Source organism: Lacerta agilis, chromosome 3 (genome assembly GCF_009819535.1).
Source record: "Lacerta agilis isolate rLacAgi1 chromosome 3, rLacAgi1.pri, whole genome shotgun sequence".
NCBI classification, from domain to species: domain Eukaryota; kingdom Metazoa; phylum Chordata; class Lepidosauria; order Squamata; family Lacertidae; genus Lacerta; species Lacerta agilis.
Genome location: NC_046314.1, coordinates 116,387,011 through 116,414,883, shown reverse-complemented (window position 1 = coordinate 116,414,883; position 27,873 = coordinate 116,387,011). Strand labels below are relative to the sequence as shown.

At 48.2% G+C, this 27,873-nt stretch overlaps 1 protein-coding gene across 1 annotated transcript in view; it reads left to right on the top strand.

The window, feature by feature from the left end:
• The window catches only part of KCNK3 (potassium two pore domain channel subfamily K member 3), a 92,424-nt gene extending 65,445 nt beyond the window's left edge, over nt 1-26,979 (top strand). Inside the window, exon 2 of the mRNA XM_033145228.1 lies at nt 26,043-26,979. Within this exon, the coding sequence (XP_033001119.1) occupies nt 26,043-26,950 (908 nt within the window). The 3' untranslated portion in view covers nt 26,951-26,979. The remainder of the gene's footprint in view (nt 1-26,042) is intronic.
• Nucleotides 26,980-27,873: the final 894 nt, after the last annotated feature.

Below are 27,873 nucleotides of genomic sequence, written 5' to 3'. Positions count from 1 at the left end.
TCTGAATTTTGCAATGTAGTTCTCCACCCAAGTGGTGTGTACTGAGGAAAAGTGTGCAAATAAATGCAAGTATCAGTGAAAATAACAGCTAGAGATGGATCGTATGAGGGGAAACTGCTTTGAGAAAACCTCAGGCAGGCAAACGATCTGCTTACTAGGAGAAGTTCGCACTAAATGGCTGGTGAATTTTCATTAAAAAAAAAATCAAGTTGATGTCGAAACGTTTATTTATTTATTCCCTTTATAACCCCACCTTTTTCTCTAAGGAGCTCGATCGAAGTGGTGCGCAAAATTATCTCCTTTCTCCTTTAGTCCCCACAACAATCTTGTGAGAGAGGTTAGGCTGAGAGGTAGTGACTGGCCCCCAAGGACACACCCCGTGAGCTTGATGGCCCAGTGGGGATTTGAATTATTATCATTATTCCTAACAAAAAGAAAATTCTTTCCAGTAGCACCTTAGAGACCAACTGAGTTTGTTCTTGGTATGAGCTTTCATGTGCATGCACACTTCTTCAGATACACTGAAACAGAAGTCACCAGATCCTTAAATATAGTGAGGGAGTGGGGAGGGGTATTACTCAGAAGGGTGGTGGGAATGGGGGATCAGCTGATAGGTGTGGAAAACCTGTTGACTACTATTAACGACTGCAATTGGTCTTACAGGAAAAGGCAAGGGGTGAGATGGCTAAAGATAGCTTTGTCATGTATAATGAGATAAGAATCCAATGTCTTTGTTCAGACCAGGTCTCTCCATGGTTTTAAGTTTGGCGATTAGTTGCAATTCAGCCACTTCTCTTTCCAGTCTATTTCTGAAATTTCTTTGCGATAAGACAGCTACTTTGAGATCTTTTACAGAATGTCCTGGGAGACTGAAGTGTTCTCCTACTGGTTTCTCTGTCTTGTGATTCCTGATGTCAGATTTATGTCCATTTATCCTTTGGCGTAGGGTTTGGCCTGTTTGTCCAATATAGAGAGCTGAAGGGCACTGTTGGCATTTGATTGCATACACAATGTTGGAAGATGAGCAATTAAATAGTCCTGAGATGGTATGTTTGATGTTGTTGGGACCAGTAATGGTGTTGTCCGGGTTTATGTGGCAGCAAAGTTGGCATCTGGGTTTATTGCAGGCTCTGGTACCAGTGTCCATGTTGAGTCCTGTTGTTGTATTATTGTGGGTGAGGAGCTGTTTGAGATTGGGTGGCTGCCTGTACGCGATGAAGGGTCTTCCTCCCAGAGCTTGAGAAAGAGAACTGTCATTGTCTAGGAGAGGTTGTAGATCTCTGATGATGTGTTGTACTGTTTTAATTTGGGAGTTGTATGTGATTACTAGTGGTGTTCTGTTATTTTCTTTTTTGGGTCTGTCTTGCAGCAAGTTCTCTCTGGGTATCAGTCTGGCTCTGTTGTTTAACTTCATCAGGTGGATATTTTAGTTCTAAAAAGGTTTGCTGAAGATCTCTTAGGTGAGAGTCTGTAGAGTTGGAACAGATGTGGCTGTAACGTAGGGCCTGGCTATATACAATGGATTGTTTGGGATGTTTGGGATGGTAGCTAGAAGCATATTATTATTCCTGTTTAGGGAAGTTTTTAATGCTTAATGCTGTATTGTGTTTTCATTTTCGGTTGGGAACTTGTCTCTCCCAGGCCATAGTCCAGCACTCTACCCACTGCACCACACTGCCTCCTAGGCAGAGCTGAGCTTAAAACAGGGGAAGTGAGATCAAGCGAAATGGATGGATTTGCTCGTCTCCGCCCACCCCTATCACCTGTTTGCCCCGGATCGGTACTATTAATTGGCCATGACAGTTGGAGATAGTTGGGGTGGGGGTGGGGAGCTGGCAGCCCCCAGGGGCGAAGGTCTTTTTTTTTTTTTAAAAAAAATACTTTTTATTGTTTTAATCTATAACAACTACAGAGAATACAAAATAAATTCACATCCATTCATCCATTTTGGCTATCATAGCCGTGACTTCCCTCAGACCTTCCAAATGGCTTTCAAATTTCTATCTTAAATCTGTACATCTTAAATCTATCCTTGCTTAAAATATCATATGCATATTAATCACTGTGAAATTCATAATTACAATAATATTTCTACATTTGTCTACAAAGCTTCCTGAAGTCCTATAAACCTATTCAATTGAGAATGATTGTCTCTCAAATAGTTCGTAAATTTACACCAGTCTTTGACGAATTTCTGGTCCCGAAGGTCTTTTCTGGCCCCGAAGGTCTTTTGGCGGTCTTGGGATGGGAGCTGGTGGGCAGGGCGAAGATCCCTCCGGCGCCCCTCGCGCTCCGCTGGGCAGGGCCAGGTGCAGCGGGTAGCCGGAGGGCGTGGCACAGCGGGCGGGGACACCGAACTCGCTCTCCGCTGGGTAGGGCCAGGCGTGGCGGGCAGCCAGAGGGCGCGGAGGGGTGGGTGGAGACGCTGCCACCTGTGCTCCACCTCCACCTCTGCCTTCGCCTGATTGGCGGAAGCAGCGGCGCAGCGCTGCCGTCTAGGGAGCCCTGGCTGCAGCGCCGACGGGAGGCTTGCCGACGGCCTCCATGCATCCGCAGCCCGAGACGAGGTGGGTGAGAGTGGTGCTGCCGGCAGGGCTGGAGGGCACAGGCGCCCTCCTCAGGCCATGGCGCCAGTAGCCTCAATGGCTAAGACGTCCCTGATGGTGGGGGTGGCAGAGAAGGGGGAGGAATCTCAGCAGCAACCTCACTTCTGCTCCTCTCCTCCAAGCCGTCTCCAAAGTCTATTAAACTGAGAGGGATTAGGGAAGAAGAGAACGATAATCCCGGAGGAGCCTCCGAGATCAGCTGTCAGGTCAACGTTCCCACAACATGTACTGAGCCGCTCCTTCCTCTTCCCAGGAGAGTTTGGAGATAAGGGGGCATCTCCAGAGAACTTCTGTGTTCTTCCCCTTAGAAGAAAGGACCCCAACATGTCAATCAAGGCTGGATTTAGGTTTGATGAGGCCCTAAGCTCCTGAATTTAATGGGGCCCTTTCAATGTCCAGGTGTCCTTTGCCAACAACAAATTGTTGCTCTTTTTGTGTTGAATATATGCTATATGGTAATTTATGGACCTAGCAGGTATCTAAATCCATTTGCACATGTTGCCATGCGACCAATCCATGGAGAATATAGGCATCCTATATATAGAAAGGAGCAAACCAGTGATATTTTAGGGAGCAGGCGAGCAGGTGGGGCCCATTGCTTACATCATAGGAGCCCACAAAACACTGTTGCTGTATGTAGGTTTTATTTTATTGGTTTTTATCTTATATTTTGGAAATGTACATCCAGGGTTTTTTTTTCCTTTAAATTTTTTGGGCCCCTCCAATAGAGTGGGGCCCTAAGCTATAGCTTGTTTAGCTTATACGTAAATCCGGCACTGATGTCATGCTGATAATGCCAAGGTTGCAGGTTCGATCCCCGTATGGGACAGCTGCATATTCCTGCATTGCAAGGGGGCTGGACTAGATGATCCTCGGGGTCCCTTCCAACTCTACAATTCAACTTTGCTCATTGGTAAAAATGCAAGAGATTGGCAGCAGTTGTTTGTTTTTTGAAATAATTTTTATTTGATTTTACATATATAAAATTATAACAACAACCATACACATCGACAGTTAAAAGTTTCCCCCGAAACTCTGGACTTCCCACCTTCCCCTCTGTGGGTCCTATTGTTAAAGCTTTTCTGCTGCATCTTTTTCAATAGTCCATGTTTTATATAAATCCATTATCTCCTTAGTTTTTGCCACATTATAAGTGTTATTGCAATCCTGCAAGAAATCTCATGGCGCATCTTCAGCAGTACAGTCTGAAGCCTTCCTCTGCCCCGGCTGCAACAAAACATGTCTCTCCCCTATCGGTCTCTACAGCCACAGCTAGTGCTGCAACCGTCCAGCAGTTTGACTACACCCCTAAAAGGACATCCCGAGGCACACGGATGCAAAAATTTAAAAAAATAGAATTGTGGGCTAGGAAGCGTTCTAGCATCTATTTGTTGAATATATATATATATATATATATATATATATAATATTTATATTATGAAGTGAAAAATGTGGCTGCATAATCACCACGCATCATTTACATACGAATTTCCTACAACGGAAAAGGCCTGTTTCCATAATGCAGGGCATTGCACTCCCTGGTGCCTCAGCCCAGCACCTACCAAATGGGTTTTCTCATAAGTAATGGCATCCTTCAAGCCCAACAGGTGCGCTATAAAGAGGAAATGAGAGATAACAATTGAGAAGCACTTTGCCCTAATGAGAGGTAACCCCTCCCCCCCTCCCCAGCAGCATTGAATTAGAGTCCGCAATCTGAGCTGTTTAACTCACTCATTTGGAAAATAGCACCGTTAATTCTCAGCCAATTGAGGCAAATATTGTGCTCCTGACGGCATTATCGGGAGCTAATGAGGGTCTGTATTCCTCCATAACCCCACAAAAACGTACAATTCATCTTGCGTTGTTTCTGCAGAGGCGTCGATGGCCACTTCTTCTTGGAGCAATGATGGCAGCGCAGAGAGCAGCAATTCTCTTTTCTTCCTCTTCCCAGGCACCGGGGATCCAGAGAAATTGGATCTTCCCAGGGCGCGCGGAGTCCTGGGATAATCACATTTCCCAGGGGGCCCCCGTTGCTTCAGACCAGAAAACTGCTTTATGAGGGCACCATGTCTGTATTCCAACTCAGGTAACACGTGACTTGAAAGAGAGATTTCTCAGGTGTTGTTGTTGTTCAGTCGTTCAGTCGTGTCCGACTCTTCGTGACCCCATGGACCAGAGCACGCCAGGCACGCCTATCCTTCACTGCCTCTCGCAGTTTGGCCAAACTCATGCCAGTTGCTTCGAGAACACTGTCCAACCATCTCGTCCTGTCGTCCCCTTCTCCTTGTGCCCTCCATCTTTCCCAACACCAGGGTCTTTTCCAGGGAGTCTTCTCTTCTCATGAGGTGGCCAAAGTACTGGAGCCTCAGCTTCAGGATCTGTCCTTCTAGTGAGCACTCAGGGCTGATTTCTTTGAGAATGGATAGGTTTGATCTTCTTGCAGTCCATGGGACTCTCAAGAGTCTCCTCCAGCACCATAATTCAAAGGCATCAATTCTTCGGCGATCAGCCTTCTTTATGGTCCAGCTCTCACTTCCGTACATTACTACTGGGAAAACCATAGCTTTAACTATACGGACCTTTGTTGGCAAGGTGATGTCTTTGCTTTTTAAGATGTTGTCTAGGTTTGTCATTGCTTTTCTCCCAAGAAGCAGGCGTCTTCTAATTTCGTGACTGCTGTCACCATCTGCAGTGATCATGGAACCCAAGAAAGTAAAATCTCTCACTGCCTCCATTTCTTCCCCTTCTATTTGCCAGGAGGTGATGGGACCAGTGGCCATGATCTTAGTTTTTTGGATGTTGAGCTTCAGACCATATTTTGCGCTCTCCTCTTTCACCCTCATTAAAAGGTTCTTTAATTCCTCCTCACCTTTCTGCCATCAAGGTAGTATCATCAGCATATCTGAGGTTGTTGATATTTTTTCCGGCAATCTTAATTCCGGTTTGGGATTCATCCAGCCCAGCCTTTCGCATGATGAATTCTGCATATAAGTTACATAAGCAGGGAGACAATATACAGCCTTGTCGTACTCCTTTCCCAATATTGAACCAATCAGTTGTTCCATATCCAGTTCTAACTGTAGCTTCTTGTCCCACATAGAGATTTCTCAGGAGACAAATGAGGTGATCCGGCACTCCCATTTCTTTAAGAATTTGCCATAGTTTGCATAGTTTTCTCAGGTGACGTGGAGACAATCTGCAATTCTTATATTTTAGAATACATAAGGACATAGGGATGGAATAAGAGCCTGCAGGATCAGGCCAATGGCCCTGTGGGAGCGAGTTCCATAGACTACCCCAGAAGGTGGTGGACTCTCCTATGTTGGAGGTTTTTAAAGAAAGGTTGGATGGCTGCTTGTCGGGGATTTTTTTTTAATCTGTGATTCTTGCATTGGAAGGGGTTGGCCTAGATGACCTTTGGCGTTCCTTCCAAATCTACAATTCTATACGATCCTTCAAGATTCAGTTACAGTGTCTTAAGAGGTGTCCAAATGCATAGCAAACCAACAACTTTCCAAAATACAGGGTGGTTTTCCGCAGAGTAGTCTCAGTTAGGTCTGTTCCTTTCAGTGGGTCAACTCTGAGTAAAGCAGTTGAATATAGCATTTTTCTGTTGCCCAATCTGTGCAAAGTCACAGTACAAAGAGGATGGGCCTTTCTAAAATTTATCGGCACATGAGGACTTTTGGAAGCATTCACTTTAGCTGCTTGCAGGCTCCTTGATTTGCTCGCTGTGGCTATGGCACTCCGTACATGCTCAGAGGCACACTTTTCCATTAATGCTTCTCTGTTTTCAGGGCTGCATTGCTCTCCAGACAATTGCTCTGGGGCAAAAGTCCTTTGCTCGAAACCCTTGGCCTGAGACGGCTCTGGGGTTTCGCCCGGTGGGACATTTGGGAGTGATGCTCGCTGGTTTTGGCTTGGAATTTTTTTTTTCTTTCTTGCGGCCGGCTAAAGGGTGCTGAGTCAGACCGGGGAGATGAGCAACGCTGGCGCACACGACCCAGACTCCCTTTTGTGCTTTTTATAGCCTCCTCTGCTTCCCTGCCTGCACATTCCCTGCCTGGTGAGATGAGCTGCCTCTGCGGTCCTGTGCTTAAACGGATGCGATGGGTCTCTCCCTCCCAGAAGGCGGGGGCATTGTGAGGACAGGCAGCCTGCAGGGGAGGGGGGTCAGACTCCTCTGCCCTTCCCCAGGCTGTCCTGATAAGTTGGACTGGGGGGCTTTTTTGGGGGGGGGGAGGAAGCATTTCCCTCCCCTGAATCGCCTAGAAACATGTGCCGTCCTCTGCACAGGTCAAGCGAGGACAGGAAGAGAGCTTGGAATGCAGCCTGGGGGGGGGAGGGGGCTGGTCTGACCCCTAGGGCAGCAGGATCACTGCAAAAGGAAGCCAGACCCTTTGTGCTTTGCGCATGCCCAGGAACACTTCCTATTATCTTCATTTTACTTTTTTTTTAACTTTGTAAAAGTGTATGCAGCAAGGGAATAATAATAATGATGATGACAATGATTTAAGATTTCTGGCAGGCTAAAGGCACACTGAAACTCACACCGGCTTTCTAAACATCAGGGTAAGCTGGTCTGAACAAGGATGTTTTCAGCAGGAGCCAAAAAGGATGCAACAAAGGTGCCTACTTCACCTCAAGAGGCAGGGAGTTCCAAAGGGAAGGTGCTGCCACACGGAAAGATTGAGTTATTGCAAATGCAGAATGGGTGTTGTATGGAACGGGGCAAGTTTTGCCGGTTGAAGCGGTGGAATAGCCAGCCCAGGGCATTTTGGAACCTGAGGAGAAGCACAAATGGGTGGCCCCACCCCAGGAAAAAGGGGTGAGTGAAGTTCTACATCAGGAACTGGAGTGGGGGGGAGGGAGAGATGTACATTGGGAACAAGGCAAAGCGGAGACCACCAGCGCCTTCTGTTCAGCAAGAGGATGCTGTGGAAATGGCAAGCATTCAGCGGGGGGCGGGGGGGCGGGGAGGAGCTGCCAACCAGGAACGGTTGAAGGAGTTGGGTATGTTTACCCTGGGAAAGAGGAGACTGAGAGGAGATAGGAGAGCCATCTTCAAATATCTCAAGGGCTGAACCATGGAAGATGGAGCAAGCTTGTTTTCTCCTGCTCTGGAGGGCAGGACTCGAACCCATGGCTTCAAGTTACAAGAAGGGAGATTCTGAGTAACATCAGAAACAACTCTCTGGCATGGTGTGAGCTGTTCGACAGTGGAACCGACTTCCTTGGGAGGTGGTGGACTCTCCTTTCTTGGAGGTTGGATGGCCATCTGTCGTGGATGCTTTAGCCGAGATTCCTGCCTTGGAGGGGTTGGACTAGATGACCCTCGGGGACCCTTCCGACAGGACCCCTTCCAACTCTATGATTCTATGATCCATTATTTTCAATAACTAAGCCAAGTACCACTCAACCCGTCGTTGGATATTTTGATATGGCAGGAGTACCATATTTTTCGCTCCATAGGGCGCACCGGACTATAGGGTGCACCTCATTTTTAGAGGAGGAAACCAATTTTTTTCTGGTTTTCCTCCTCTAAAAGCCCTGTTTTTTTTAGGATCACCTAAAAGTTTTGCAGCTTTTTTTTGCAAAAGGAAAAGCCCTGGTTTTTTGAGGATCAGCTAAAAGTTTTGCAGCTTTTTTTGCAAAGGGGGAAAAGCAAAGCTCCTTTTGCAAAGGGGGAGAAGCAAAGAGGAAAAGCCCCATTTTTATGGGGTTCAACTCACATTTCTGCAGCTTCTAAAGGAAAGGGAGCCTTTTCTACAGTTTCCAGACAGATAATCTAATCAGCCAGTCCCATGTCGCTGGGGAAACAAACAACCTCCCTCTGCAGCACATTCAACAAAGGAGGACGGGGCTGAAAGGGAGCCAGGGACTCTTATCTCTCTCCCGATCTCTTGCTGATCAGCTGCTGAGCGGGGTCCTTTCAACACCCCCTTTTCTCTTTGCACAATAAAAAGCATGATCCTCTTTTGGCCCCTGGGCAATTCAGCCCCAGGGACCACCATTCGCTCCATAAGACGCACAGATATTTCCCCTTACTTTTTAGGAGGAAAAAAGTGTGTCTTATGGAGCGAAAAGTACGGTAAATGGAATGCGTTTTGCTCATCACCATAGGAAATCTCATTTAAAGAAAGCAAATTTTGGTCGTTTCTGCCATCGCAGAGACAGTGCCATCCACTCTGGGGAATACTCCAAACCCCCTCCAGGAAAGCAATTAAATCTGACCCTACAAAAAGGGCAGCCAATATTTGAAAAGAGTCAAGCTGTCTAAATAATTGGCACGACTCTTAGACTAATCAATAGACAAAGACCAAGATGCAACAGAGAGCAGGTTTTACGAGCCAGGCGCTGTGCATCAATATCCTTAATCTGAAGATTAAGAATAGATTTTGCTTGGCAATGGCCCTGAGAAAGAAGAAAATTTGCAGAATGAAACCTAATGCTTGCAATTTGTTGCTAGAAGCTTTTGGCCACAAACATAAATATCATGCTGGTGGATTATGGCAGGGGACAAGGGCTGGGCGGGAACAGGTCGTAGCTCAGTAGGTAGAGCAGCTGCCTTGCGCTCAGAAGGTTGTAGGATCAAATCCCGACCTTTGCAGGTAAGGCTGGGAGAGATCCCTGCCTGGAATCCCAGAGAGATGCTGCCGATCAGAGCGGACAATACTGAGCAAGATGGACGAAGGCTCTGGTTGGATATAAGGTGTTTTCCTATGTCAGACGACTCTGCCTGCCTGCCTTGCATGGTCCAGAGAGGATCCTGAGCATACCAAGAAGTCTTAACCACCAATGATTTAACTACAGGCTTAACACGAATCAACAGTGTGATGCAGCAGCCAAAAAAGGTAATGTAATTCCATCCTTAAAGAAATCAGCCCTGAGTGCTCACTGGAAGGGCAGATCCTGAAGTTGAGGCTCCAGTACTTTGGCCACCTCATGAGAAGAGAAGACTCCCTGGAAAAGACCCTGATGTTGGGAAAGATGGAGGGCACAAGGAGAAGGGGACGACAGAGGATGAGATGGTTGGACAGTGTTCTCGAAGCAACTAGCATGAGTTTGGCCAAACTGCGGGAGGCAGTGGAGGATAGGCATGCCTGGCGTGCTCTGGTCCATGGGGTCACAAAGAGTCGGACACGACTGAACGACTGAACAACTGGACAACAACAACAACAATTCTAGGCTGCATCAACAGAGGTCTAGTGTCCCGATCAAGGGAAGTCATAGTCCCATTCTATTCCGCCTTGGTTAGGCCACACCTGGAGTTCTAGGTCCAGTTCTGGGCTTCACAGTCTAGGAAGGCTATTGACAAGACAAGGATATGGAAAAGGCAGGACTGAGAGGAGATAGGGTAGCCATCTTCAAATATCTCAAGGGCTCTTACATGGAAGTTGGAGCAAGCAAGCAAGAGATTCCGACCAAACACTAGGAAGATGGTAAGAGGGAGAGACTTCCTTGGAAAGGGGTGGATTCTCCTTTGTTGGAGGTTTTTAAGTAGAGGTTGGATGTGCACCTGTTAGGTGAGAGCATCTTCAAATCTCTGAAGGGCTGTCACATGGAAGATGGGGCAAGCTAGCTTCCTCCTGCTCTGGAAGGTAGGACTTGAACCCGTGACTTCAAGTGACGAGAAAGGAGATTTCGATGAAACATAGGGGGAAGCTTTCTGACAGTAAGAGCTGTTCAGCAGTGGAATGGACTCTCCCAGAAGCTGGTGGACTCTCCTTCCTTGGAGGTATTTTGAAGCATGGGATTTTGAAGTCATGGGTAAAGGTAAAGGTAAAGGGAACCTTGACCATCAGTGTCCGACTCTGGGGTTGCGGCGCTCATCTCGCTTTACTGGTCGAGGGAGCCGGCGTACAGCTTCCGGGTCATGTGGCCAGCATGACAAAGCCGCTTCTGGCGAACCAGAGCAGCGCACGGAAACGCAGTTTGCCTTTCCGCCAGAGTGGTACCTATTTATCTACTTGCACTTTGACGTGCTTTTGAACTGCTAGGTGGGCAGGAGCTGGGACCGAGCAATGGGAGCTCACGCCATGGCAGGGATTCGAACCACCGACCTTCTGATCAGCAAGCCCTAGACTCTGTGGTTTAACCCACAGCGCCACCTGGGTCCCTGAAGTCATGGGTACTTTAGCTGAAATTCCTGCATTACAGCTCTTAGTTTAATAATTCCCCCCCCCCCCCCGAATGATCGGAGGCAGTAACGCTGGCCAGCCTGGGCAGCTCCATTGGTTAGAGCATGGTGCTGTTAATTCCAAGGTTGCAGGTTCAATCTCCATATGGGACAGCTGCCTATTCCTGCATTCCTGGACTAGATGATCCTTCCAAGGTTATGATTATAAGATTCTGGCTACCAGTTCCTGGGAATCAAAGGTGGGCAGAGTGTTGCTGGGATCTGGCTTTTTGGATTCAAGCACCTGGGAGAACAAGGGGCTGGTCTAGATGGTCACTGGCCTTATCCCGCTGGGGGGCTCATATTATGGTCCTTACGTTCTACACTTGAATCGCCCTCCATGGAGCTCTCACACCTAGGACTCTACTTCCTCACCAGCCACCGAGCTGAGACCTGCTGAGCTTTTAGGAAGGGGAACAGGAAAACTAGGGACACCCCCCCCATGTCATATGGGGGTGCACGGCATGGAATGGCTGGAAAGCCCTCTCCCAGAGTGCAGGTTTCATGCCTGAAGCAGGATTTCAATTAATCTCCATCTGGCCTGGCCCAAAGCACATGTTAAATTATGTTAAAAGGGCTTATTCCTTATATGCCCTGGGGGATTATCTGCATCTGTGTCTAATGGAATCGGCCAGCTCAGCGAGGAGCTTGTGGGGCATCTCCATCCCCGTGGCTATTTTGAAACCTAGAAACATAGCCTTACTGGGAGGGCACACAGGATTTTTTTGGGGGGGGGCACACCCACATTCAGGATCTCTGGTGCATCATGACCATATAGTTCGCCCTTGTAGATTGCAACAGCTGGGACTGTTTAGCTCTGAAACCCCCTTTCTAAAATGTACCAATGGTATGTGGTTCTCAGCACTGGGAATTGTATAGCTTAGAGGTCACCAATGTCCTTATCGTAGCATCACGGAGTCGCAGAGTTGGAAGGGACCCCAAGCGTCATCTAGTCCAACCCCCTGCAAGGCAGGAATCCCAGTTAAAGAATCCCAAACTGGTGACCATCCAACTTCTGCTTAAAAGCCTCCAACAAAGGAGAGTCCACCACTTTCCAAGGAAGTCTGTTCCACCATCAAACAGCTCTTACTGTCTTCCTGACGTTTGGTCGGAATCTCTTGCTTGCTTGCTCCATCTTCCATGTAACAGCCCTTGAGATATTTGAAGATGGCTATCTATCTCCTGAAGCTGAGGCTCCAATACTTTGGCCGCTGCATGAGAAGAGAAGACTCCCTGGAAAAGACCCTGGAGGCAGTGGAAGACAGGAGTGCCTGGTGTGTTCTGGTCCATGGGGTCATGAAGAGTCGGACACGACTAAATGATGAAACAACAACAACAATCTCCTCTTAGTCTTGCATTTCCCGTATTCCCGTATCCTTGCCTTGTTAACATGCTTCTTAAATTGTGGTGCCCAGAATTGAACACAGTATTCCAGGTATGGTCTGACCAAGGCAGAATAGAGTGGTGCTATGGCTTCCCTTGATCTGGACACTAGACTTCTGTTGATGCAGCCTAGATCATCTTCTTCTTCTTCTTCTTCTTCTTCTTCTTCTTCTTCTTCTTCTTCTTCTTCTTCTTCTTCTTCTTCTTCCTCCACTTGTAGCTGAGTAAGATTGTCTCCCATGAACATGGTCTTATCAGTGACTGTGGAGGCCAATTCTGGATCCACACGTCCTTCCACAGTGGGGACATAGGTTTCCGGGCGGGAGTTGATCATGGTGAAGGGTTGGCCAAGCGTGCCTTCCTCTTAGCACGTTTCTCCGTTGTGTCCTGAGTTCAAGTGTCTTCAAAGCCCATAACACGTTTGGTAGAGACTGTCCTCCAATTGGAGCACTCTCAGGCCAGTGTTTCCTAGTTGTTGGGGTTTATACTACATTTTTTAAGCCTCGAGGGAGTCTTTGAACCTTGTTTGTTGTTTGTTGACCACCAGCATTACGCTTTCCATTTTAAAGTTTGGAATAGAGTGGTTGCTTTGGAAGACGATAACCAGGCATCCGCACAACATGACCAGTCCATCGAAGTTGATTGACTCATGTTAAGCTTGTGGTCCACCAGGACCTCTAGATTCTTTTCACAATGTACCACTGGCAAGGCAGGTGTCCCCCATCTTATGTTTGTGCAGCTGGTCAGACAGGCATCTCTCCCAACCTGCCCTGGAGATACCATCGGAAATTGAACCTGGGTCCTTTGCATGCAGGGCAGAAGCTCTAACCCTGAGCTAGAGACCTTCTCCAAAGTGCAGCGGTCAGCCATTCCCGCAAGGACAGGGCATGCCCAGCAGCGGAGTAAGCCAATCGGGCGCCTGGGGCGGTGTGTGTGCCCTGCGCCCAGGGATAGGGCCAGCCAACAGTGGGTGGGGCAAGCCTGGGCAGGATGCTCCATGGGGCCTCTGAGGAGTCTGCAAACCTCCTCCCACTCAGCCCCCCTACAGCTGAGGGGGAGGCGGAGGGTGGACCATTTGGGGCAGCGCGGAGCCTGCGGGTGCCCAAGCCACTGCGTCACTCCCAGGAGAGATGTGTGGTTCATGCGCGCTGCAGGCCCCACGGTGAGCCAGTTTGGTGTAGTGGTTAAGAGCGGCAGACTCGTAATCTGGGGAACCGGGTTCGTGTCTGCACTCCTCCACATGCAGCTGCTGGGTGACCTTGGGCTAGTCACACTTCTCTGAAGTCTCTCAGCCCCACTCACCTCACAGAGTGTTTGTTGTGGGGGAGGAAGGGAAAGGAGAATGTTAGCCGCTTTGAGACTCCTTCGGGTAGTAAAAAGCGGGATATCAAATCCAAACTCTTCTTCTTCTTCTTCTTCCCGGCATTTTGTCACCCCCCTCGGTGGTGACACCCGGGGCAACCCGCCCCCACCTTCCTCCACCCCTGTGTGGCAAAAATGGGGACAGCGTGCCTGGGGAGTGCAAAAGCACCATGCATGCTCACTTCTCTCCCAATTGAAGGCCATGTTAACTCAGGTGGGGGAGAATTTGTATTTTGCTTGCCAGCACATGGAAGGCGCATCAGGAAACAAACAGAAAGCCAATGCAGTTGATGTGCAATGTTGTAAGCAAATCTCACTCCAGGAAGCAATGAAGAGCGCATGGCAGTAATCTAAGCGAGAGGCAATTGAGGCATGTATCCCGGCAGTCAGATCTGCCGCAAATGAGAGCAATTATTGAAATCTCTTGATTTGTGCAGGGGGTGGGGTGGGGATGGGGGAAGACAGACATGGTGCCGATGATTAAATGGGCTGCCTTTTGCTCAGGCAAAACATCTGTAGGAATTTCAAGGCCCAGCAAAATAATCCCGGTCTGTTCAGCAGAACCGCCAGGAGTAGGGTTTGCACAACTCCTGACGCACCTACGGCAAGTTGATTCTAGATCATCCCACTTGGTGTCAGTGTCAATGATTGTATTACCAGGAACAAATAATTAGGGGATTGAGTTGCTGTGATTCAGGGAAAGGGAAAGTTAAGCCGTAGAAATGTTTCCCCCTGGGACTCTTCAAACGAATCTAGCCTCAGGGTGACAAAGGCTCCCTCTTGAGGCCCTCTGAGGTAGCTTCCTGGTGACTGGTTTATTGAATTTTCATAGCATTGTAGAATCCTAGAATCCTAGAATCCTAGAGTTGGAAGAGACCCCAAGGGCCATCCAGTCCAACCCCCTGCCAAGCAGGAAACACCATCAAAGCATTCCTGACAGATGGCTGTCAAGCCTCCGCTTAAAGACCTCCAAAGAAGGAGACTCCACCACACTCCTTGGCAGCAAATTCCACTGCCGAACAGCTCTCACTGTCAGGAAGTTCTTCCTAATGTTTAGGTGGAATCTTCTTTCTTGCAGTTTGAATCCATTGCCCTGTGTCCGCTTCTCTGGAGCAGCAGAAAACAACCGTTCTCCCTCCTCCATATGACATCCTTTGATATATTTGAACATGGCTATCCTATCACCCCTTAACCTTCTCTTCTCCAGGCTAAACATACCCAGCTCCCTAAGCCGTTCCTCATAAGGCATCGTTTCCATTGTAGAGCTGGAAGGAACCCAAGGCTCATCTAAACCAACCCTCTGCAATGCGTCCATCCTGGTTTGTTTGCAGGGGGGTTAGACCAGGGCTTTTCCCCCCAGCTGGAACTTGCCAGAACTCAGTTCCGACACCTCTCAGATGGGCGCCATTGCCATTCCAACAGAATGCAGGAGGTGTTCATGGTGAGTTCAGGCACCCCTTTTCCTAGAAAAATAGCTGGGTTAGACATTACGGCAAGAAATTATTCCACACTTTCCAGTGAACTTCCCCTCCTATCTCTTTATGGTGGAAAGTCTCCCCCCCTTTTTTTGGTCAAATCTTTTTTATTAAGTTTTACATAGCAGATTTACATTCAAACATTAAACATCAACATCGACGTTAAGGATTGTCTGAATCCTTCAACTCCCCTTCGCCCTTCCATTGTTACCACTATCAATCTTTTCCCAACTTCTTCTCTTATTTTTCTTAAATAATCTATTTCTGGCCACGATTTTTAGTACATTACAAGCGTTACTCAAATCCTGCCAAAGTTTTTAGTTGTTTACAGTGTTCTCTTAAATACATTATAACTCTCCCCCATTCCCTCTTCTCTTCCTGGTTCCTGGTTTTCCAGTCAATTTCGCCATCATCTTCATCAACCATTCGTCTCTGGTCAGGACTTTGTCTTCTTTCTATCTTTGGACCAGCAGTATCCGCACTGCTGTCGTCTCGTACACAAATAACCGTTTCTGCTCCCTTTATGGTGGAAAGTCTACTTTTTTGGAGAGACGAGTTTGTTGCACGAGACCTTCAAATCCATTTTGATTCTGCAACCTGGAATTTGCTTGAAATTCACTTGGAAATCACAATAGCCTGGAAGTCCCCACCCCCAAATCTTTGTTACCCTGCAAACCATGAGGAACGCCTTTTTATCCTTGTCATGCTACCCTGCTGAGCCACCATCACCACCCCATCTCTCTCTCTCTCTCTCTCTCTCTCTCTCTCTCTCTCTCTCTCTCTCTCTCTCTTTCTCTCTCTGAGGTCATATTATCCTCTTAAGGCTTTAGAACCATCTGTAATTATGCCTTGCAACTCCAGGGCAAGTTGAAAGCTGATTTCACTGCCCAGTTTTCATTTTCATCGCTGCTGAGATCAGTCAACAAGGGAATTTCCCATCATCCACTCAGGAAGCTGCAAGAGGGTCAGTAGACAGGCCACCACTTTTGGGGGCTCAGCAAGCAAGCATCCTTGAAGCCCCCCAAAGGGAACCAGTTGCATTTTGGGGGACCAGCGAAGATGGCTGCCGAGAGGAGGGTCATGGGTAATTCTCTTTGCTTTTTCAGTCACAGATGAAGACGGCAATGTTGACCACGGGGGCCTCTTAAGGTTCCCTTTTCTTAGGAAGGTCTCTGTTTCGGAGCCCATTTTTTTCTTTGTAAAGAGGTCTGCTTGTCCAAATTAGAGGAGAAGGGAACAAACAATTTCACTTGGCGTAAATCTGGCAAGTGATGCCAGAATGGCTGCCGCTCGGGTCGCTACCAATGGCCCACAAAACTCCTTTCCTGACAGAGATGCCAGAGTAACCATTCTCAGAGCGTGGTGAGAACTGCAGGATGTTCTTACTTTGATGCCCTGTCAGGTGAAAAGGCGGGGTATAGATTCATCATCATCATTATCATCATCGTCGTCATCAATGCTATTTTTCTAGAAAAAGAGGTGCAGGAGCTCCCAATGAACTTCTGCCTCGTTCTCTTGGAATGGCAATGGTACCCACCTGAGAGGTGCAGGAACTGAGTTCCAGTGAGTACCAGCTAAAAAAATCCCTGGGGAATTTGTCCAGCCCTCTTTTAAAGCCATTTAGGTTGGCGGCCATCACTGCCTCCTGTGGCAGGGAGTTCCGCAGTTGAACTCCATGCGCTGCGCAGAAGAAGAACTTCCTTTTGCCCGCCTCGAATCTTCCAACGCTCGGATTCCCTGGGTGCCCAAAAGTTCTAACGTGACAAGAGACGGAGAAACACTTTTCTTCCTCCACTTTCTCCGTGCCATGCATAATTCAGGACTCCGTGCATAAATATGTCAAGAGTCTCTGCCAAGAAAACTTGAATTCTGCACCTTTTATATATTATTTATCAAAATGGCACCCGCCGGCTTGTTTTTCGCACGCGTGCCGAGGGAATGGAGGTGGGAAGTGTCCCACTTTTGCAAGAGATAGTCCTCTACTTGAAGAGTTGCCCGGTACAAGTCTCGGGGAAAGGTACGGAGGGGCCTTGGACTGGCCAGGGAACTGGTAGCAGCAGAGAGAACCAGCACAGACCTGGACAGAAACCAGGCCACAGCCTCTTGTTCCCCATGATGGTGGGGTCATAGAATTGTAAATTTGGGAGGGATTCCCAAAGGTCATCTAGTTCACCCTGCCAGATATAATAATAATAATAATAATAATAATAATAATAATAATAATAATAATAATATTTATACCCCACTCATCTGGGTGGCTCCCGACAGAATATTAAAAACACAATAAAACATCAAACATTAAAAACTTCCCTAAACAGGGCTGCCTTCAGATGTCTTCTAAATGTCAGATAGTTATTTATTTCTTTGACATCTGATGGGAAGGCGTTCCACAGGCCAGGTGCCACCACCGAGAAGGTCCTCTGCCTGGTTCCCTGTAACTTCACTTCTCGCAAGGAGGGAACTGCCAGAAGACCCTCGGAGCTGGACCTCGGTGTCCTGGCTGAGCGATGGGGATGGAGACGCTCCTTCAGGTATACTGGGCCGAGGCCGTTTAGGTTGGCCAACCAACCTCTGTTTAGAAACCTCCATTGACAGCGAATCCACCACCTTCTTTAAATGTATTTATTAACTTTTTTCAAAAACATCAACAAAACACATAAAATAAACCAATACAACAAGTACATACCACAAATACAAATACAAAAACTATACAAACTACAAAATACATAAATGAAAAACAAAAAATTATTTGTTAAAGACTGCTTCTTTCCTTAACATTCTTGCTTGACTTCCTCACGTTTGCCCTTCCTGCGTTCATTGTCCTTCATCTTTAGTGATTTCTTTACATTGTACCAACCATATTTTCCAAAAAAATCTTATCTATTTCTTAAATTATTTTCTTAATTCATTATTTCACATTTCGTTAACACTTTACATAATTCTAAATCTGCAGTCTAATATTTCTTCCAAGTTCTTTCTAGATTTCAACCTTACTATATTTTTTTCAAATACCAGTACATTTTAAATTTCTTCCATTCTTCTCCCACTGCGTTGTCCCTCTGGTCACGGAGTTTCCCGGTCATCTCAGCAAGTTCCATATAGTCCATCATTTTCATCTGCCATTCTTCAATCGTTGGTAGTTCCTCTGTCTTCCAGTTTTTTTGCTATAGAATCCACCGCCTTCTGAGGGAGTCCGTTCCATGGACAGCTCTGACCACCAGAAAGTCCTTGCTAATGTTTGGCCGGAATCTCCTTTCTTGCAACTAGAAGCCAATGGTTCGAGTCCTACCCTCTGGAGTAGCAGAAAGCAAGCTTGCTTCCTCTTCCAAGTGGACAGCCTTTCAGATGTTTGAAGATGGCTGTCATATTTCCTCTCAGTATCCTCTAGGCTAAACTATTGTGGATATTACTATTGCACAGTTCGAAGTGACTGGATGCATTAAAACCGAGTCCTTTTGGAATGAAGCATTGTCCAGACCCGTTAGAGATTTTTCAAAATTCTACCTGCAGAACTTTCTTGGAAAACAGAACAAAAACATCACAGATGCACATCCATACAATGTCTTAGAATCACAGAATTGGAAGGAACCCCAAGGGTCATCTAGTCCAACCCCCTGCAGTGTAGGAATCTTGGCTAAAGTATCCAGGACAGTCAATTATCAACTTCCCAAAAAAATCAGAGAGAGCTCTTTTTGCTTTTCATATATCCCTGCGGAAAGCCCCCGAGTTCTTGCCTTTTCACCCCATACATAGGTACTTCCATTTCAGTGCTAATTAAACCAATCTACCTACCACCCCCAGGTCAAAGGCCTGGAAGCGATGCCTTATGAGGAACGGCTTAGGGATCTGGGTATGTTTAGCCTGGAGAAGAGAAGGTTAAGGGGTGATATGATAGCCATGTTCAAATATATAAAAGGATGTCCTATGGAGGAGGGAGAAATGTTGTTTTCTGCTGCTCCAGAGAAGCGGACATGGAGCAATGGATTCAAACTACAAGAAAGAAGATTCCACAAGAACATTAGGAAGAACTTCCTGACAGTGAGAGCTGTTCAGCAGTGGAATTTGCTACCAAGGAGTGTGGTGGAGTCTCCTTCTTTGGAGGTCTTGAAGCGGAGGCTTGATAGCCATCTGTCAGGAATGCTTTGATGGTGTTTCCTGCTTGGCAGGGGGTTGGACTGGATGGCCCTTGGGGTCTCTTCCAACTCTAGGATTCTAGGATTCTCTCAAGCGTCCTCATATGGCTTGGCTTCCTTGATCAATCTTGGTCGCCCTCCTCAGCCCATTTTCTTACATGAGTTGTAACTATTTAATTTACATGCTGCTTAATGCCTTCTAAGCAGTGTGCAAAGTGTAAAAACCCATTATGCAAATCGTAAAAAAGGAACATCCATAATATAAATCCATCCAACTTTGAAATTGAATCGTCAGAATAGAAAGCTCCACGATAATTAGAAGACACAATTTTGCGATTCAAGTTTGTTCCTCCAAAGGAAATGAGGGCTGGCTGGAAAAATATATGGCGGCAGGATGAGAGACGTGGATCTGAATCTTTGCTAAGACTCCACCGCTTCTGTGCAAATTAAATTTAGAAACTTCCCTGCCTGAAGAAGCCAGCGACAGAGTTACTTGGGGAGCTTCCTCAAACATCATGGAATTCAAATGATTTTTTCTTTTTTATAGAATGGTGTGTCCAATTGTGGGACCCTTCTCTTACCTGTCTTTAATGAAGTTGTGGAATATAATAATAATAATAATAATAATAATAATAATAATAATAATAAATTTATTTATTGCATTAGCCATATGGCCATAGCACATAGTGAGAGACCAGGCAGTGACCGTCACAATTATACATGGAATACTACAGATACAGTTAAAACGTTAAGTGGAAAATCATGCTGAATAATACAGATAAAATAAAGAGCAGTAACAGGGTATGTCAACTGTGTCTATGTCAGGAAGTTACATAGGACTAGGGCTGAGGCAAATTAGCCAAAAAGGTGGCCCTGAGTTTCAGGGCCTGTAATATGTAGATGACCACTCCACGTGAAATCAGGGGGTTGGCATCCGCCAGTAAGTATTTCATGCTGATAATAATAATAATAATAATAATAATAATAATAATAATAATAAAACTGATACATTCAAGATGGAGCAAGCTTGCTTCCTCCTGCTCTGGGGGGTAGGACTTGAACCCATGGCTTCAAGGGAGAAGAAAGGAGATCCCGACTAAACAGTAGGAAGACCTTTTTTTCACAGTAAGAGCTGTTTGACTATGGAACGGACTCTCTCAAAAGGTGGTGGACTCTCCTTCCTTGGAGGTTTTGAAGCAGAGGATGCTTTAGCTGAGATTCCTGCATCGTGGGGGGTGGGGAGTGGACTAGAGGACCCTTGGGTGTCCCTTCCAACTCTACGATTCTACGATTATTAGCTTCTACAAGTCTACATCCTGACCTGGTCGCCAGGAGGTCCAATTGAATCGAATGCAGTTTACTTCTGAAATGGGCAAGCTGGGCGGGGTGCAAATTTGATACCGTTTCTTTTCCGTCCTTCATACTCATGGACGGCCTTACTGTCTTCCATAAATTTGTCTAATCTCCTTATTTGAATTTCATAGCAGCCTAAATATTTACCTCTCTTGTTTAATGCGCACTGCCTGCTATGTGTGCAGGCAGTAATGTAAATTGAGGGATTTTTTAAGGGGATCTAAATAATATTTTTAATATCTCCTTTATCTGCTGTCTTAAATCCATGACCTGCCAGCTTCATCGGATAATGATGCTTGTGAGTTTCCTTTGCTTTTCGAGAGTGTGCGGATAATTTCCTCCTTACGTTCCCATGTAAATAAGTCAACGGGTTTTTGTGTGCAAATAACAGAACAAGGGCTGCTCAGATATACTTACTGGTCCAAGAAATGGGTGCAAGACGATTCAAGATGATCCCGAGAAATACGGTATGCCCCTCCTGTGGATGGTTGTGCTTGACTTGGTTGGGGTTGAAGAACTGGACTGACATACATAATCTCTCCTGTGCCTTCTTGGTATGGTCCTGGCCAAGAAGTTTTTTTGCTGCCTCAGTTCTCCATCTGTTATAATACTTCTTAGTATTATAGTTAAAATGCTTCTTAAGATTGCTGAGAGGATAGTTGAAAAAACACCATACAATATTTTTAATTTAAATTAAATTTACAATGATGTGTCTGGATAGAGTGGTGCAGGTTCGATCCCCGTATGGGACAGCTGAAAATTCCTGCATTGCAGGGGGGTTGGACTAGATGATCCTTGGGGTCCCTTCCAGCTGTACGATTCTATGTTTCTGTGTAAACTTGGGACCTGTTTACCTGCGAGATCATTTTACCCTACGTGCACCAACACAACTTCTTCAGGTGGGAACCTCTTCGACTGGTGCCATTCCACAGTTGCAGAACTCAGTGTGCCACCATCTACAACTCCGGGAGATTGCCCAGAGTTGTTGAGCTTTTTCTTTGAGGTGTGGGGGTGGCCCTGAGGTGTTGAGCTTTTTTTAGGGAGCATTGCCAAAAATCGCTCACCTGCATGCCCTGCGCTGCTGCTTGCATGCGTCGCGAGAGCTGCTTGCCACCTGTCCCATTGCAGGCACAAGCCGCCGATCACCCGCCCAATCAACGCAGCAACAGCCAATCAACACCAGCCCTTGCCGCAGCCACCAATAACACACCAAATAGCCACTGACAATCTCCGGGTCATGGCAGCCGCCAATCAAACGTCACCCCTGTGCACTATCCATATATAGGACAACCCTCATTTTTTAAAATAAAAAACCCTCGTCTAATAGACGGAAAAGTACGGTTATTGTTGCTCGTTTTTCTTGACACCTGCCTGTCTCGGGAGACAAGGGAAGAGTGTGCCTTTGTGGGCTGAGTCAAACCGCTGGGAGGTTGCAGCGCCAGCTGTGGCTGCAGAGACCGGTGCAGGAGAGACATGTTTTGTTGCAGCTGGGGCAGAGGAAGGCTTCCAGTTGTGCTGCTGCAGATGCACGAGGGCGACTCTCCTTTCTGCGCTCCTGCAATTTTGTCTTAGTGATCATTTTATCGCTTTATCTTTTTTGCAAACTGCTTCAAGGTTTGTTTGTTTTTTCCTGCTACATTCAAGAGGTGTATAAATTCTATGAAATAAAACAAGCCCATAAATGGCGGCATCATCCTCCGGCTGGTTTGGGAGTAAGAATGCCTCCTTCTATTTAAACCGCTCTCCTGTGCCAGAAGGTCTTCTGAGTTGATGCTCTTTGATTCCTGGACAGAGATTCGCCAGCTGTGAGGAACTGTGGCTGTGTGTGTTTCCTTCCGATGTGCAACTGGACTGCACCAAAGAGATTGCCACAGTTCAAAATGTACTGTCTTGATCTCAAAGTTTCTTAAGTTCAAGCCCGGCTCGTCATGGGTTAACTGCCAGAGAGCTCTTCCCACTAGTCCTCTCTTCCCCATTACAAAGGGCCAGCAATGGGGAGCAACCTAGCTGTCTAGTTTGTCTCGAAGGCCTGGCTTGTCCTGCCCAGTAACCACCATGGCTGCTGAGATTTATGGATATTGTCATTTCCCGTATCCAATTTAACTAGGGGTGGTCAATTTATGATCTCTCACTTTCTCATTTTCCCCCAGTCTTAAACACAGTCCTCTGCATCTGGTACCAATGAAAATTTGACAGGATTTCAGTGCAAATCTGTCCTGATAAACACATATTTATATGCAGCCTTGTCATTTTTTGCAAGCCATTTCCCCTATTATTTTTTTGTACGTTATTTGCATTAATACCTTCTTTCTTATGCACATGCTCCCATAATATTTTCATTTATGTATGCATTGCTTGGTTGGAGCACTGCATTGCAAATTTCGGCTAAGTGCGAACTTTGAAGGGCGTCCGAGTTTCAGTCTGCATATCGTCTTGGAAAGTGTGGAACTGGGGGTTTTTTTAATTAATTTTTTTCCCGATTTACAAAAGTGTGTGCAATGTCTCTCTCGTATTTTACCCATGTAACATTTTTTACAAATCAGTTTTGGTTGTTGAGACATTAGGGAGAGAAGGGGGAAAGGAGGTGGGTGGGATCCAAAAGACCCACCCACCCCACTCACACAGGAAACCAAAGACCACCACAGCCAACCACAAATGAACAATCACACCCTACGCCAACCCCGACCTCTCTCACTGCCAAAGGAACACAAGCGAACAACACAGAACCTACACAATCAATGCTGACACCAAACCCTACATATATTAAAGAAGGTAGAGCTGGTTTTAAACATGTTCTGCATTGGATTTCTCTCCCCCCCCCCCCCAGATTCGACTGGCTGAAATTTCTGTCTCGTTATGGGTGTAAGCATCAAGCGGGCTTCCAATTTGAAATGGGGGGAGGGCAGAAGCTGTGCCCCCACCCCCAAAGGCAGTAGCCTGTCATGCAAGCCTCCTGGGAAACCTGACCTTTAAACCCTTTGTCCGAAACCGAAACGAGAGTTTTTTGCTTTCCAGTTCCGTACATTCCTGCTGGCAAATCAACCACACTTTGTGAGGGAGAACCAGAAGGTGAAATATCAAGAGGTCTGCCTCCTTCCCTGCAGTGGGTGCAGAAATCAGCAGAGGGGGGCTCTCTTGGTAGTTCCTACATCCTCAGGGGTGGTTCTGGTCCAGCAGGATATGGTCTTCTCAGTGGTGGCCCCTAAGCTATGGATCCCTGCACAGATGTTAGCTTGGCACCTTCGTCGTGTGGCTTCCAAAGGTTGCAGAAGAAACACCTCTTTACTCTTGACACTGGAGTAGTATGTTCTTAGGACCCACCGTGTTTTTAGCGTCGAAAGTTGTTTCAGGTTGTTTGTGGTTGGAGGATGGATGGCGGCTAACAGATTGAGGTTGAATACTAACAAGACAGAAGTATTGTTTTGGGGGGGCAGGGGGCGGGTGGGTGTGGAGGACTCCCTGGTCCTGAATGGGGTAACTGTGCCCCCAAAGGACCAGGTGCGCAGCCTGGGAGTCATTTTGGACTCACAGCTGTCCATGGAGGCGCAGGTCAATTCTGTGTCCAGGGCGGCTGTCTACCAGCTCCATATGGTACGCAGGCTGAGACCCTCCCTGCCCGCGGACTGTCTCGCCAGAGTGGTGCATGCTCTGGTTATCTCCCGCTTGGATTACTGCAATGCGCTCTACGTGGGGCTACCTTTGAAGGTCACCCGGAAACTACAAATAATCCAGAATGTGGCAGCTAGACTGGTGACTGGGAGTGGCCACCAGGACCACATAACACTGGTCCTGAGAGATCTGCATTGGCTCCCAGTACATTTCCTAGCACAATTCAAAGTGTTGGTGCTGACCTTGAAAGCCCTAAATGGTCTCGGTCCTGTATACCTGAAGGAGCGTCTCCATCCCCATCGATCTACCCAGACACTGAGGTCCAGCTCCGAGGGCCTTCTGGTGGTTCCCTCGCTGTGAGAAGTGAAGTTACAGGGAACCAGGCAGAGGGTCTTCTCGGTGGTGGCGCCCGCCCTGTGGAACGCCCTCCCATCAAATGTAAAGGAAATAAACTATCTGACTTTTAGAAGACATCTGACGGCGGCCCTGTTTAGGGAAGTTTTTAATATTTGATGTTTTATTGTGTTTCTAATATTCTGTTGGGAGCCACCCAGAGTGGCTGGGTAAACCCAGCATGATGGGCAGGATATAGATAATACATTATTATTATTATTATTATTATTATTATTATTATTATTATTAGTTTTAAATGTTGTTTTGCAATGCTGTAATCTGCCCTGGTGTCAGGCTCTGGCTGGATGAAGGGGAATGGTGGAAGCAGCCTCATGAAGAGCCCCCCCAGGGAAAGCACAGAGGGAGAGAATTTGGATTCTGGATCCTAGCGGTGGGAATAGCGGTTTAGGCTCACACCCCAGAGGAGGGGAAGAGCTGGGAAGTGCTGGAGGCAGGGATCTTGGAGAAGGAGAAAGAGGAGGAAGCAGGCAGGTGGCCCGGTGCAGGGCAGAGACAGGAACCAGACCTGGCAGCTCCACCACAGGGCCACAACCCTGACAGCCGGCAAGCCCCCTCCAATACCAGAACAAGGCGTCTGATGCATGTTGCAGAGCAGAGAGCCAGGCAGAAACAGTCCGGGCAAGTGCTTCATCTAGATAGGATCAACCCTCAGAAGTCTCCATGTGTTTTCCGTTCTGCTTCCTTAATGGGAAAAAACAAAGAAACTAATTAATTAATTGTAAGTTAGCTGGTATTTTGCTGTCTTTCTCTGATCTGTGAACGACCTGTTCTCCTTGTCAGCTTCCTGACAGTTGGACGTTAAGGTGAAGAGTACTTAAAAATAAATATGATACTGTTGGGTCCGGGTATGTGGGGGAAGAACAACTTGGGCACTTTGCATAGCCACACCACACTCCGTGACTTTGTTCCCTTCCGATTCCCCCCTCCACCCTTCCAAGTTTCCGTTTGCCCACCCCTTTCTCCTCCTCCTCCCTCCCCACACAGCCCTCCATGTCCCCATATGGTGGGTCCTACGACAAGGTCAACCCCACCCACGCCCCCTGATCCCCGCCTTCCCCACCTTGGCCTCCTCGCTTTGCTTGAGGTGGGCGCTGCTCCTGCCTGCAGACTTGGTGGTGTGGCTCTGCTGCGTGCCCAGGCGGAAGGGATGGGGGTGGCGGCAGCGGCAGCGGCAACAGCAGCATCATCATGGCGATGGAGCCTCGTGGCTTCTCTGGGCTCTTGTACCAGAAGCAGGAGCACATGGACCGGAAGAGGAGGACCATGGCCGAGACGGGCACACACCGCCACCGAGTTTGCAGGCCAGAGCGGCGCCCATCCTGACTCCCCTCCCTTCTCTCTGGCTGCCATTTTGGATGAGGAGGAGGAGGAGGAGAAGGAAGCAACTCCCAGCACGCCTGCCTGCAGAGCCCAGACGAGGAGGTTGGAGGCCCTTCTCTCCACCTTCCTCCCGGCGAGCGACCGGTCCCCGTAACCCGCGAGGTGCTACTGACCGGGCTTGCCTCTGTTTTGTGTCTTTGTTCCGCAGGGTACGGGCACGCGGCCCCGAGCACCGATGGGGGGAAGGTCTTCTGCATGTTCTACGCCCTGCTGGGGATCCCGCTCACCCTGGTCATGTTCCAAAGCCTAGGCGAGAGGATCAACACGCTGGTGAGATACCTGCTGCACCGTATCAAGAAGTGCCTTGGGATGAGGCGGCCGGAGGTCTCGATGGCCAACATGGTCACCATCGGCTTCTTCTCCTGCATCAGCACCCTCTGCATCGGGGCCGCCGCCTTCTCCTACTACGAAAACTGGACCTTCTTCCAGGCCTACTACTACTGCTTCATCACGCTCACCACCATCGGCTTCGGAGACTATGTGGCCCTGCAGAAGGAGCAGGCCCTGCAGACTCAGCCCCAGTACGTGGCCTTCAGCTTCATCTACATCCTCACCGGCTTGACCGTGATCGGCGCCTTCCTCAACCTGGTGGTGCTGCGCTTCATGACCATGAACGCCGAGGACGAGAAGCGGGACGCCGAGCACCGGGCGCTGCTCAGCCGCAACGGGCAAGCCAGCAGCGTCCACACCACGGACACCACGGCGTCCTCGACGGCCGCCGCGCTGGGGGGCGTGGGGGTGGGCGGCGGGGCCGGGGGCAGGGGGGGCCTCCGGAACGTCTATGCCGAGGTCCTCCACTTCCAGTCCATGTGTTCCTGCCTCTGGTACAAGAGCCGGGAGAAGCTGCAGTACTCCATCCCCATGATCATCCCCAGGGACCTCTCCACCTCGGACACCTGCATGGAGCAGAGCCACTCGTCCCCGGGGCGATACCCGGAGACGCCGCCCAACCGCTGCTTCTGCAACGCCCAGCGCTCGGCCATCAGCTCCGTCTCCACCGGCCTGCACAGCCTCTCCGCCTTCCAGGGACTCATGAAGCGGCGCAGCTCAGTGTGAAGGCTGGCGAGACCCTTCCCAGGACTGTCCTAAATGGCAGAGGAAGGGGAGGAGGAGGAGGAGGAGACCGGTGGGGGTGGGGAGGGGAGGTAGGCACTCAGAGACCCCAGGCGGGGAGGAACGGTGCCCACCCTGACCTAGAATTCATACAGGTGACAATCTAAAGGGAAGGGAAGAGTCCGCAGCTGGACCGGGTGTTGTGGATGTGAGCCTAGGAGGACGGAGCAAGCGCTGGGCTGGCTCCCTGGGACGGTGTCATGGGGAAACCGAGTCATGGAGAGCTCGGAGGGGGCTCAGCTGCAGAAGGGGGGGAATATGGAGGTCAAGCTGCTCCAGAGGGGTCGGCAGCTTGGAGCCCATTCTCCCCTGGGAGTCCCGCCGGCCGCACTACTTAATGCTCCCAGTTGCAGCAACTCCACAAAAATGTGAAACTTGAAAACCGGGACCCCCCCCACCCTTACGGGAGTGGCGTATGGGATGAAGCAGGGAGGGGCGGCTCTCCTGGCTGAGTGTGTGCACCTTGATTTATACCTCTGTAGAAGGACATAGCATCTCTCCACACCCTGGCCAATAAATGGGGGGAAATTAAGTACCGTGTCACCCCGTTTCATTCATTTGATCCCTTTCATTTTAGGGGTGAGTTATCTCCTTTCCCCCCTGTGTGGAGGGGTTTGTGCATCAGATACGGGGCAGGGAACTCTCACCCTAAGTGTGCAAATGTCTTCAGTTACGAATGGTGCGCGTTGGCTCTTGGGTGGCCAAAGGCGGCCATTGATGTGCTGCGTCCCGTTCATTCAGGGCGATCTCCACTCCCGGGACGAGGCCGCGCAAAGCAGCTCCTGGGTGGCGCACCTCTGGGTTTGTGTGTTTTCCGCGAATGAACTCGCCCTTCCTTGCAGCTTTATACAAGACCTTTTATGCAA